At 38.8% G+C, this 13,488-nt stretch overlaps 1 protein-coding gene across 1 annotated transcript in view; it reads right to left on the reverse strand.

Moving 5' to 3' along the window:
• Positions 1-242: 242 nt before the first annotated feature.
• The window catches only part of LOC110675779, a 65,330-nt gene continuing 52,084 nt past the window's right edge, over positions 243-13,488 (reverse strand). Inside the window, exon 4 of the mRNA XM_021841541.1 lies at positions 243-386. Coding sequence (XP_021697233.1) covers positions 243-386 — 144 coding nt within the window. The remainder of the gene's footprint in view (positions 387-13,488) is intronic.

Raw genomic sequence — 13,488 nt, forward strand, 5'->3', positions numbered from 1 at the left:
CGATCCAAACGTGACTTGTGTTCCAAGTGATACGCTGGGAAATTATGAGCAAACACCGACACATGCGTTCGTGATGCGTGCTAGATTGTTACGAGAAATGTTTCCAGTGCCTAAAGCTAGTATATTGCTAAGAAGCCCTCCTCTCTTTTATTCCACGGTTGGATGGGAATAAAAATGGTGATTTATTAAAATTTAAATGAGCAACGAGTGTAATAGAAATAAATTGAACCAAGCAACTGCGGCTAAATCTGGATGGCATACTTACGGAAATACTCCAGTATTGCTTCCTGGCGACCTGTTTTTCGATTAACTGGATATTGCGATCGGTCGCTCGGGTTGTAGGTAAATTTCATGTTGTAGTTTATTCGTTCCCCGTTGATTACTTTCTGTAGTTGAAAGAAGAATAAGAATAACAATAACATTAATATATAGGCAGAATCAAATTATTTAAAAATAAATCAATTAATGTAGATTCTTAGAACTTCTAAGCTTTTTCTTCTTCTTCTCAGACTCCTACTTTTTTTGCAAATAAAAGCTTATTTTATTTAACCACACAATAAAGCATGGTCTTAAAAAAATGCATTGCAATCTCAACATTGACGCTTTTACTCATCCCTGACGTTTACTTGAACGACTTAAACTTACTGGGGTTGTTCCCATCTGACATTTCGGAAGGTACAGGAAAAACATAATTCATCCAACATTTGAGATAAAATCTAGGGGTGTGGCAAAAACTCATAAAACAAAATAATGTATTATTTATTTAGACTGGAACCAATACAAAATATTGAATAAACGTCGATTTCTAACGTTATCTCAAACGTTCAATACAATCATTTAGATAGACTTTAGAACCCTATTAATTATAGGTATCAACTGCAAACAGTGAAGTGTCAGTTATATGCGATTACGTTACGCGTTGTTTAGAGTTTTCAATTTTCCCGGGATTTGACTTCCCGGGAAACGGGAAATAAAATTGTCATTTCCCGGGAAACCCTTAAAACCTGCACAGTTCGAACGAAACGTGTAAATTTCTGAGACATATAATGCACATAATTGGAGCGTGGAATATCATGGATATTTACATGATATCCCAAGTAACCATAAGCACTAATAATAAGCCCTTAATCAGCATCATAGATGCGTACATGCATTATAATAGCACCACAAATGCTTACACACCTTATAACAGCACTTTCGCTGCATAGAAACCCTATTACAGCATCATTAATGCTTCTAAGCCTGATGCATACAGCCATTAAATAAGCACTATATTGGCTTTATATTCGAATACAGGGCATGTTTAAGGTGAAACTCCGTTGAATCCACAAATTTCTGTATACAAGTAGTTGTACACAGAAAATATTCTCATATTTGCTGGTAATAGTGAAAATATTATAAATAAGCCATCGTTGCCAGTAATGATTGCATCAATTTTAGTTTTTCTCACGCCAATTGAATAATATTGGTTGATGTCGTACGTACCCTCCAGCATTGATGACAGCACTGCCAACGAGCAGCTGACTTGAAATTAGAAAAATAAAAAAAGCGCAAACTCGTGATCGAGTGATTGTTTTTAGCACGATTTGTCAAGTTTTAAGTTTTTACCAGCAGTAATTAACTTGAAAATGTTTTTCAATGAACAAGTAGTGAAACTAAACTGTGTTGGATGTTATACGTGCAGCGAAAATGGTGTAATTGGATGAAAAGTGTCCTTCATTCGCGGGTGAATACGTGTAAACAAACAAAGGCAAGTTTGTCGTTCGTTTTCAAATTAGCACGATTTGTGAAATTTCGACTAGCTACTCATTACCAAACTATGAAAATGTTAAGTTCACAGTGTTCTGATGTCCCGTTAGCAATTTGGGAGTGATTACTTGTAGGTAAGTGAAATATTTTGAGAAAGAATGTGGACCGCCGAGAAATGTGTTTGTATGTGTGAGGAAGCCATCTTCACTGCCATGTCCTTAAATGCCATCCGTAGGCCGTAGGAGCAAAGGAGCAGGACAAAAACTCAACAATACTGGTGTCGCAGGTTCGAGACGCAGAATGAGGAATTTCATCATCATAAAACGAGGATCAAAATGTGGCAATTGCAAGTCCGCAAATGGATGAAAACTACCAAAACGAATATGTCTGATACGCAGAAGTACTATCTGTATCATTTTATTACATTTTTTGCATACTATTAGAGGTTTCCGTTTTCATTCATTCATTTATTTACCTCGTGTACCAGTTGCTTGGCCGCATACGCGAAAGCTCTCTGGCTGCGTACGCGAAAGCACAAAATATTCGCCCTAAAAACCTGGCGAAAACAACTGACGTTTCTCACGTGGTCTTATATCAGCATTAGTGGTGCAGAGAAGCACGGTTATATCTTGGCACTATAATGGCACGCTATTTCGCCTTTTCTGGCACTATAATAGCATTATATGCGTATATAAAACTGACATGCATCAAATGATTACCCTATATGCGCATATAATGCTGTTACCGTGCCGCATTATCGTGCTTACTGGTTACTTGGGATGTCATGTAAACTTCAATTATATGTCATGTAATCTAACAGGATCCTGAGTGATTACATAACATATAACAAATTTTTACATGATTTCCAACTGAAATTTACATGACGTCATGTTTACATCGCATAAATGATGTTTACATGACGTGTAATCTTGATTATTTTTAACTGTGTGTATATTAAGCAAATTTGATGCAGTTCTCTGATTTTTTTATATTTAATGTATATTATAGGCCCTATTTTATAAGTCGAGTCGATCGAAATGACTCGACTGAAATCACTGTCGACCAAAAAATTCGCTCGACACGGCTCTTTCACTCGAGTTTTCCGACAGTTGTCATTTTATGTTACCGGATTACTAGACGGGGTTGGTGGTCTGATGGCTACCGCTTCTGCTTCATATGCAGAAGGTCATGGGTTCAATCCCAGGCCCGTCCCTTTCCTCGTACTTAGTAGTTGTATATCTCTCACTTGCTTCTATCTTCCATTCTAAATATATCACAATCAAACTATTCGTTCATAGCAAACGCTAGAACCAGAGACGGACAAGAAACCGTTTCCCTAACGCTTCCTACTTCCACGCGCACGCCATTCTTACGCCTGATACACAGGCAGTCTGCTAACCACAAAAGCAAACCTCTCTGCCATGCCTTTCCCCCAATCCATACACTCCCGCATGAACTGACGTGGATGCAGTGGAATATACGGTCTACGTGGGAGTCAGTTCAATGCATCATCAATTCCTCCCCCTTCCCCTCATTGGTCTGCATTCTGACGTGGCAGGTGCCATTGTTGCCTAAAAATAGAAGATCACCAGCACTTATACACTGAGGATGCCTGTTAGTCCCAAGCAGTCATTCGGTTGGTTCCTTGTGTAAGTGCAGCTGATCTGGCGATACTGGAGTGCATCCACGGGCGGCCAATCAAGCTCAAGCTCAAGCTCAAGTTGTCATTCTATGTTACCGGATTACTATGGCAGTCAACGTATGACATCTGAAATATGCATGCTTACTTTGATCGACAATGACTACAGATAAGTCACTTGAGATTGCTCGATTTTTAAAATAGACCCCTATATTTTAGAACAGTAAATAAGCACGATTATTTCTCTTATTTGTGAGTAATTTATCTATGTTTCTACAAAAATTATGTTGGCTTCGTTTTTGATAGTTGAAGCCTTCATCAGGTCATGCTAGACAAATCATCTTAAATACAAATAATACTTGCCAACATTTAGGAGTCTATTTTTGTAAATCGAACCATTTTATGTGACTCTGCAATCACTGTGGAACACAGTAGGCATGCATATTTCAACTACCATATTAATCCTGTCATATGGAGTGGACAGCTGTCAAATAATTCGAGTGACAGAGTCGTGTCGAGCTAAATTTTTTGGTCGACAGTGACTCCAGTCGAGTCGTATTTGATCGACTCGACTTATAAAATAGACCTTTAGTCAATCATTTCAAACACTATAATAAAAACCAACTAGAGCCTTTCGCTAAAATTGTGACTGTTACATTTAATAGAAACCGTAAGCGAGATGGATGAACGAGGTCCGAGCTCGTATAGAAAGCAACAAAAATATAGAAATCATAAAAAGTCTATAAACCTACTCAAATCATGGAATAAATCCCTCGAAAGTTCCTTTATATTGTATTGCATATAAATTTTCTTGGAAAAACATATCGTCAAAAAGATATGCTTTTATTAATAACTATTTTATTACGAAAAAAAACACCAATAAACATCAAAATATAATTAGTAATCTAGTGAGGACATTTGTTGGTATGATGTGAAAAGTAAATTGTGCGATAGTTTACTTGAATACATATGCACAATTCTTCATTGAGACAGAGCTTCCCGGGAAACAGGAATCCCGGGAAATCTCATTTTCCGGGAAATGTTTCCGGGATTGAAAACTCTAGCGTTGTTCTTACTCCGTTGTTGGCCGCTAGGGTGCCAAAGTCTGTCCAGCGAATCGGGTTGTAGTATGGTTTGTAGTTTATTGGCGCTCCGTCAACTCCACCGGCTTGACGTACAACTAGGAATAGTCCCCGGCGGTGGATCTGTCCTACTCCGACGAAGATTTTCACGGCGACGGAAGATCATCCGATCAGATGCTATCCGGGTAGATGCCGAGGTTGGCATCTTTGGCAATTGAAAACTACATGTTGCGTTGTCTCCTTGATGATTGGGCAATCTGGGCGGTGTGGCGATTTTGCGTGCCAGAATCAAAGCAGATTCTTTCTGAAACTTCCATGATCTGATAGGAACTGTGTCAAATAAAAGTTTACCTCTCCATGCTTCCTATTCATTCACGTCGACAGGTTGGGGATAAACTGGTGGGCCCATTTTCCTTTTTCTTCGCAGTTCCACTCGTGCTGTTACCTCGCCATAGATCCGACTCTAGCCATCTTCCGTACGTTTCTGACGTCTCTTTGTCGGTAGCACTTGATATTATCCGCCAAAGTTATGCAAATGGGGATCATACCGGCTATAACGCATACAACATCTGACAATATCATTCTATACGCACTCGCGACATTTCACGGTTTCGCTTTGTTTCCAGTGCCTTTCTCCAAGCAGGAACTCCATACCTCAGTATCGATGACGAGACATTAGCTAGCAGACGCCTCGTACTGCTTCTGGGATCGCCTAAGTTTGGCACGATTCTCACTATTGCATTCATTGTCTTCTCGGACTTTTTGCATGCGTAATCAACGTTAGTGACAAATCATCCACAAAACCCAGTTCCAAAGAGTTGGACCGAGAATGGAAACTTGAGAAACGCCCATTGTCACTTTCATAGACTTCTGCCCCGGATATGCCACGTTCGGTATTCCATCTAGACCAGAGCCTTTCGTAGATTTTGGTCGTTTCGCCGCTTCAAAAAAACTCTTCGTTAGACACTTACCGGTCCTTGGCAATTGCTTCTGCGTCTTCACGGCGTTGGTGGCCAGAACTTTGGATCGTGACATACGATCACCTACAGCTTGTCTGGCCAAGCAACCTATAGATCGGATTGTACTTAAGCAGTGAACTCCCAAGATCACTATCGGTATAAATCTAGTTTCAGTGAAGCTTTTACGCTGATTATGAAAAAAAAACTACGAATATTACGTGAATTGATTTTCCAAAAAGTAACTCGTGAGCCCGACAACAACTAGAAAATTCCGAACAAGTTTTAATTGAACTTGTTTCGTACTTGAAAGTAAATATCATTCTTTAAGCAACTTAAACGAACTTCATGTAAAATGTAAAGTTCGGTTAATTACTTAAAAAGTGAGCTGATTAAACCAAAACATGCCCTTTTATCCGAATTTCTAGTTGCTTGGGTGGGCACATACAAGCTAGCGTCGAAGGGCCCTTGATCTTTGCCATAACGACTAGAACTCAGGACTGAAACGGCTGTCATCCACGAAAAGGGGTAAAACGCGCCACCCTCGATTTAAACGAAGGATGTGTTTTAGAATGCTTTTTTTCATCCTAAATTGTAGTGAATGGGTAGAAATGCTTCTTGTTATATATGTGTTTTTCTCAAAAAAATCGTAATAAAACGTATGAAAACGTTTTTCGCTGTTTTCGTTGCAATTTTGTGCGATTTTCAAGACCATTTTTTAGGTCGAAAAATAATCTAATTTCTAAAACTAGCGACGAGAGCCAACTTGTGCACTATCATAGAATAAAAACTGTCATGAAAAAAATATGTTAAATTTGTTCTTGAAAAGCTTATTGAAGGACCTAAACTTTAAGGACATAAAGGAAGTAATCCCAGTCATGGCTGGAAAAATGGCTTCCTCACACATACAAACACATTTGACGGTGGTTCACAATTATTTCTCAAATTATTTCACTTACCTATAATGAATCAATCCCAAATTGCTAAAGGAACATCAGACTACTTTTATCTTTCAATTTCCATAGTTTGGTAACTAGTAATTAGTCAAACTTACACAATTCGTGCAAATTTTCTTCACGAGCGGCGCACAATTGTATCACTTTCGGTACACGTAGGACATCGTACACAGTTTACTTTCAAGACTTGTATAAGAAAGAATACCTTCTAGTTGATTTCTTAAGGAATCAACTTAAAACTTTGCAGAACCGTGCTTAAAACAATCACCCTTTCACAATTTTTCACTTTTTTCATATTTCTAATTTTGGGTCGGCCGATCGCTTGCAGTGCTGTCAGGACTGTTGATGTTTAAAAACGACATCAAGCAATATTATTTAGTCGAAGTGAAAATTACTCAAATTGAGGCAGTGATAACTGGCAACAATGTCTTATTAATTATAACTTCACTATTACCAACAGTTACGAGAATATTTCTTGAGTACCACTACTTTCATACAGAAATTCACGGATTCATCGGAGTTTCACCTTAATCAACTCGTGGGGCAAAACGTCCACCCCTATTTCATAACACCTAAACAGCCGTATGAATTCAAATTCTACCAAAAGTAATGCCACGTTGAAGTTACGCGCAAAATGGAACCTTACAAAAGCACATTTCTCGCATCAGCATGTATACTATTATTGAACAATAACATCTGAACAAACGCCCGGATGTATGCAGCATATAAGCAAGCATGATGAAGCATGATTGTGTGCGTACGTTTACAGCACGAGTAACACCAAACTCAAGCGGGGCGTTTTACCCCGCAAAACAATACATATGCAGTTAAGCAAGCATTTTTTGAAAACTGATTTAAGGGGACTGGGGGTAGTTTGCCCACGTTAAGGAAAACAGCGATTTTAGATGTGAAAAACATTATTTTATGATCTTTTTGAATTATGGTCGGATAAACAAACATGTTTTCTTTCAAATCGTAGAAACAGCAATCCATTTTAGCTTTTCTGGGGTTCATAAAGGAATTTTTGAAAAATGTTTGCTTAACTGCATATGTATTGTTTTGCGGGGTAAAACGCCCCGCATCAGTTCGGCGTTAGCCATGCTGTAAACGTACGCACACAATCATGCTTGTTTATAGGTTGCATACATTCGGGCGTTTGTTCAGATGTTATTGTTCAATAATAGTATAAATGCTGATGCGAAAAATGTACCTTTGTAAGGATCCAAATTGCGCGTAACTTCAATAAGGCATTACATTTGCTAGAATTTGAATTCAAACGGCTGTTTTGGTGTTATGAAATAGGGGTGGGCGTTTTGCCCCTCGAGTTGATCAAAGTTTAGGTCCTTCAATAAGCTTTTAGGGACAAATTCAACATATATTTTGCATGCTATACAAACTATGACAGTGCACAAGTTGGCTCTCGGCGATAGTTTCAGAAATTTGGTTATTTATCGATCGCACAAAATTGTAACGAAAATAGCGAAAAACGTTTTCTTACGTTTTTTACGATTTTCTTGAGAAAAACACATAAAAATATATCAAGTGAAGCATTTTTATCCATTTTCTATAACCTAGGGCTAAAAATAGTATTCTAAACCACACCGTTCGTCCAAATCGAGGGTGGCGTTTTTTTTTTTTAATTTCTTAAAAACGAAAGGGAATCCATCATCGACGTTTTTTTTTTTGGTCTTTATTAACGAGATTTTTTAGCCCTGGGCTAGTTCATCTCGGGACCAACGGCTTTACTTCCCTTCGTCTCTTGATTTTTTTTTAGTTACTATCTTGGAGATGGGATTCGATCCCAGTTCCTCGGCGTTAGAGGCGTGTGTTCTAACCACTACACCAGGTCCGTCTCCTTTAGATCATCGACGTTACGTTTTGCAGTCCTGTATTGTCGGCGAATATGAAATTGAGAGTTTGAGAGGGGTACACCCGTAGCGATCATCGAGCGATTCGCCACCGCATCAGTGAACGGAACCCTGTGGCAAGAATGGGAGGAATAACTAGCGAGCGGAGTTGGAAGACGTAAGACTTTAACAAAAAACTATTTGTTGAGGCATTTCGTCAAGACGGCGTTAACGAGGATATCGACGTCACCGTGCTAACGCAAAGGGTTGGGCCCTTTCACAAATTTCATTACGCTGAAGGGGGTGGGTGGGTGTCCTTTTGTTGTTACAGTTCATACAAAATTTACAAAAAATGTTACGAGGTGTGTGTGGGTGTCAAATATGGCCATTTTCAGCGTTATGAAATTTGTGAATAAACCCTATGCCGTGAAAATTTAAGCCGAGGAACAGACGGCTTCCAGCTAACTGGTGGAATAACATGCTCAGCAAGCTTCATGCTGCTTGTCTCAGAGCCAGAAGGCGGGCTCAAAGAGCAGTGACTGAAATAGAGAGAAGTGAGCGAAGGTCGGCTTGTCGCCTCAAACACTCGAGTGAAGGTGTCTGGGTTAGAGTATAATCGTACCCAGGGATGCCAAGTCAATTTTTCAAAAATCTGGAAGATTTTGAAAATTTGTCTGGAAAAGTCTGGATCGCTTATCTTGTATATGGAGAACCCTACAAATTATTTAAAAAACCTTACAAATCCGTTTCAAATTCTATCTGGATCTTCCAGATTTTTGTAAAATGGGGCCTCAAAAATCTGGAATATTCCAGACAAATCTGGAAGGTTGGCAACGCTGATCGTACCTGCCACACGATATACGAATGCAAAAATGGCAACTTTGGCGAAGAAATCCTTCAGTTAATTACTGTGGAAGTGCTCATAACAACACTAAACTGAGAAGGACGTAATTCCAAGAATAATAAGAAGAAGCATGTATATCGCCTCCAATTTCCATACGTAGAAAGCCTTTTTGCGACATCTTATGCGTGAAATTTTGCACATGTAAGCCTCGCATAACGTAAAAGGTGATTTTCTTTTACGTTCATTTTGGTTGTCTGGGGTCTGTGTGCCTCCATACAACTTCTTAAGTCCGATCGCTATTTACTTGCGCTCTGTGACCTAGGTGCATCATTCAGCTCTGATGTAATTTCGTCCAAATCCTTGCGAACAAGTCACGGAATGCTATCGACTGAGGTTCAAGATCACTAGGGAATTTTTCGGCTTCGCAGTCACCAAAGCAATCAAACGATTATTATTTTTCTTGCTTCCAACGTTTCGGTGTTTATTACACCTTCTTCAGGGTATTAGAACTTATAATCGTTCTCGTTCTGAAGGCCCTGTTTTAGCAACATCCGTCTGAATTTGAAAAAGTGTTGGCACAAAACTTTCTGAACGCAAAACATCGAAAAAACTGTATCTGAATTCGGATTGCACTTTTCCTACTACGGTGTAATAAACACCGAAACGTTGGAAGCAAGGAAAATAAGAATCGTTTGATTGCTTTGGTGACTGCGAAGCCGAAAAATTCCCCAGTGATCTTGCAAACAAGTACAATCTCCGGACATAAAGCCTTCACTTCTGCTTTATCACCCATCGATTAAGTAATGCCGAGAGGCGAATGACCGCTTTTGCGGTTAAAGCCTCGTTAAACCAAACAACCAATCAACCCAGCGATTAAGCCAAGCGCTCCTGAACAGCCAATCTGTCAATTCTATTTAGGATTCACCTTCATTTCTGTCTGTCGTCATGTCTGTCTAGCTGATAGTGTTTCAAAAAATCGTTTTTGCTCTACATCACTCATTCGATTCTAGATCATATTCTGAGCGTCCTCCCAAAATTTGAGCTCATTAGGGTGAAAACTGAGATTGCGCAAGCCCTTGGAAGTTTGTATGGGAAAAGTAAGCAATTCATTCAATTGGTCATTGTCGTGCTTATTCTGCGCGGCGTGTGAATCGAGACGAGTCGCTCTCACCACGAGTGACGTGAGACGACTAATGTTAATCAAATGGGAGCGAGTCGAAAATTGTCACCTCATTCGACTCGTGTCACCTCACACGCCGCGCTGAATAAGCACATGTATTTGCCCATGTGTTCTCGAGGGCTAGAGCTATGATTATACTCTTAAATACAGTATTAGACAAAACATTTGCAACTTTTTCGATTTTCCATACAAAATTACCAACTTTGGTAAGCTAGATTTAAGTTATTTATGGACCGATTTGAATGAAATTTTCACAAAACATCAGATATAACTTGAATTTTAACATATATTTTTGAATAATTTTTCCAATCACGAGTTTATAAGTAATAACGGTTTTACATTAGTGAGATCTGAAAATCTGAAAACTCTTCACAAAAATTGGTTTCAGCAAACTTGTTCACCTCGTTAAAATCTAAAAATTTGCTGAAGATACCATGAAGCTATTTTTTTCAATATGTTTAGTTATGTCATTTATAAAAAATCGTCAAAAAATTCACTTTAATCCAACCGTTACTGCTTTTGAACCTGTGATTGAAAAAATTACTCACAAAAATATATGTTAAAATTCAAATTGTGTCTGATTTTCTGACAAAATTTCATTCAAATCGGTCGATAAACAACTGAGGTATAGCTTACCAAATTTGGACATTTTGTATGGAAAATCGAAAAAGTTGCAAATGTTTAGTCCATTCAGAAACTACAACATTGCTGAAGACTGTTTTCAAACAATGATTAGGCTGCTCAGCAGGCATCACTGGATATAGGCAATAAAACATGGAAGCCATGATTTGTGTGTGCTATCTAAAGATAAATGAGCACCGTTGAAAAATTTCTGATTGGATTTAAATCAATAACTTATTACTGAGGCGTCCGATTTGAAAACAGTCTTCAGTAAAGTTGTAGCTAACAAATGTATCTAACAGTGTCATCATAGCTCTAGCCCTAAAGAGCACATGTGCAAATACTATGACCAATTGAAAGAATTGCTTGCTTTCCCCATAGCCATTCCCATACAAACTTTGAAGGGCTTGTGCAGTCTCAGTTTTCGTCCAAATGAGCTCAAATTTTGGAAGGACTCTCAGAATTTGATCTAGAATTAAATGTGGAGAAAAAATGATTTTAAAACCCCTTTAGTCTGGCTATCTGTCTGTCACTCTATCTGTAAGAAAGTTGGTGGAGCTTTCACGCAAGTTACAAAACAGATGGTATATCTGTAGGCGATAGTTAGTTTAACCTTATAGATAACCGGCAAAGGAAGAAGAAAAGTATAGGAAAAAATCAAAAGTAAAGCACACATTACAAAAAATGTCGCAAGGCTACAAGGCGTTCACATTAGAGATGGGCAAAAAGAATCGGAGCTGTTCAAATGATCCGGATCACTCAAAAGAACGAGTCATCCGTGGATCAGATAAAAAGGAAGCCGGAAAAAAGAGCGAACCAATTCTTTCTCCCCTTTTCTCCTTCGTTCGTTTCTCGGCTTTATTATAACGCTTGACACGTGCCTTGTTTTGCGCGCCACGCCAATGGCAAAGCACATTAAATTCTTTAAAATGAGAAATAGCCGAGAAAGCCGAGTATAGAAGTAGAAGAATGTACGGAGAATGAGAGAGCGAAAGATACGAAAAGTACGACGCATGTCGCGCACAGAGAGTGAACCGCTCTTTTTTCCGTTCGCTCGGTCCAGTTCGCTCTTCCTTTGTGCGCCGCTGAGCCACTGAACCGTTCAAAAGATCCGGTTTACTAAAATGAGTGATACGGATCGGATTCGTTCACTAAAATTAGCCGTTTTGCCCACATCAATTCGAATGTAATTCGCACATATCAATTCGAATGTAATGATAATCTTTTTTCCTTACCTAATGCAAATACATTATCTGGAAATGCACTTTCGATTTGTGGAAATTGGATAATGAGGAAGTAAGATGACGACTTCCTCTATGGGAAAACAAATAGAAACCTTCTTATCCATTGTAACGTCACATTCTCAACATAGTGTTCTTATGAGCTCATCCACAGCTATTTGCTGAGAGCTTTCATCACCAATTGACCATTTTAGCATGAGTGGGTATATCGTGTGACAGGTATTAAGATACTCCATGCCCTAGGTGGCATAGCATTACCGACTGTACAAATCGTGGGTGGCTAAACAGTGCTTGACTCTATAGGTTTTGAGAAATCTATATGTACGGGAACTAGGTGTAGGGTAAACAGGTATAATACGCCCCCCCCCCCCAATGAAAAACTTCTCTATCGCAGCGGCAAATGCATTACTTCTGTAGTTTTTCGTGTCAAAGTGTTAGTTACTTAGTTGGCCATGCTCTGCATGCAACTTTCTCTTTCCAGGTAGCTTCTAAAAAGAGTACAAAACGTTTTCTGTAAATCTTGACGTTTCAAAACAAACCGGGCAATATGCCCCTTCCGTAGAAAAAGTTCCGAAGCGTTGTACATATAAATGTTTCCAAGGAGAATTCCACCACTTACTAAGCTTGAAGGAGTCTATTAGCAGTCGTCTTCCGGTAAAAGTTTTTGTAATAAGTACAATAGTAAAGGATGGGCTTCATTTACAACAACACTTGCCTATCGGATCCAAAGTTTTACGCCAAAAGGCTGATTTTCGATATTTTTGGTTTTTCTATTGGTTGTTTATACTTCTTAAAGATCTTATATGCGCAACATCATTTCACCAAACTTTTGAAACAATCGTCGATAACACTGCGGAACACGATTTTGTCTCAAGCATATGCTAAAATACCGCTATTTACTTAATTTAGGGTTGCTGAATCCATTGCCACTTACAGAAATATCATAGCACGTCTAGTTTTTGCTGTGTGTAAAAATTTGGATGCGGGAACCAGACCTGATATGATCGACAATAGAATAAGTGTTACCCTGAATTATCTGCATCTACACGTTGAATAAAAGGACCGATATTGACGAAGTCCATCAAAAGTTTTGCCTGCCGAATACGTTTTCCTACTCATGGTGAATCAGTATATTGTGACTTCCAATTAAATTGCATTCCTTGGGCAAACATGCGGTTTTGACGACTTTGTCGATGGCTTCTATTGATAATAAGTTAAAAACTAACTAAATCGAATATAATAAAACAAGAAAGTTTATTTTGTTTATCGCGTGTGTCGGCTTTGGAAACAATATATGACTTAATTTCGTTCGAGATCAGCTTGCTCGCTTCAAGATCAGCCGACTCGCAGAATAAGTCTAAATGATAAAAATG

This window comes from Aedes aegypti, chromosome 1, assembly GCF_002204515.2.
Source record: "Aedes aegypti strain LVP_AGWG chromosome 1, AaegL5.0 Primary Assembly, whole genome shotgun sequence".
Classification (NCBI taxonomy): Eukaryota; Metazoa; Arthropoda; class Insecta; order Diptera; family Culicidae; genus Aedes; species Aedes aegypti.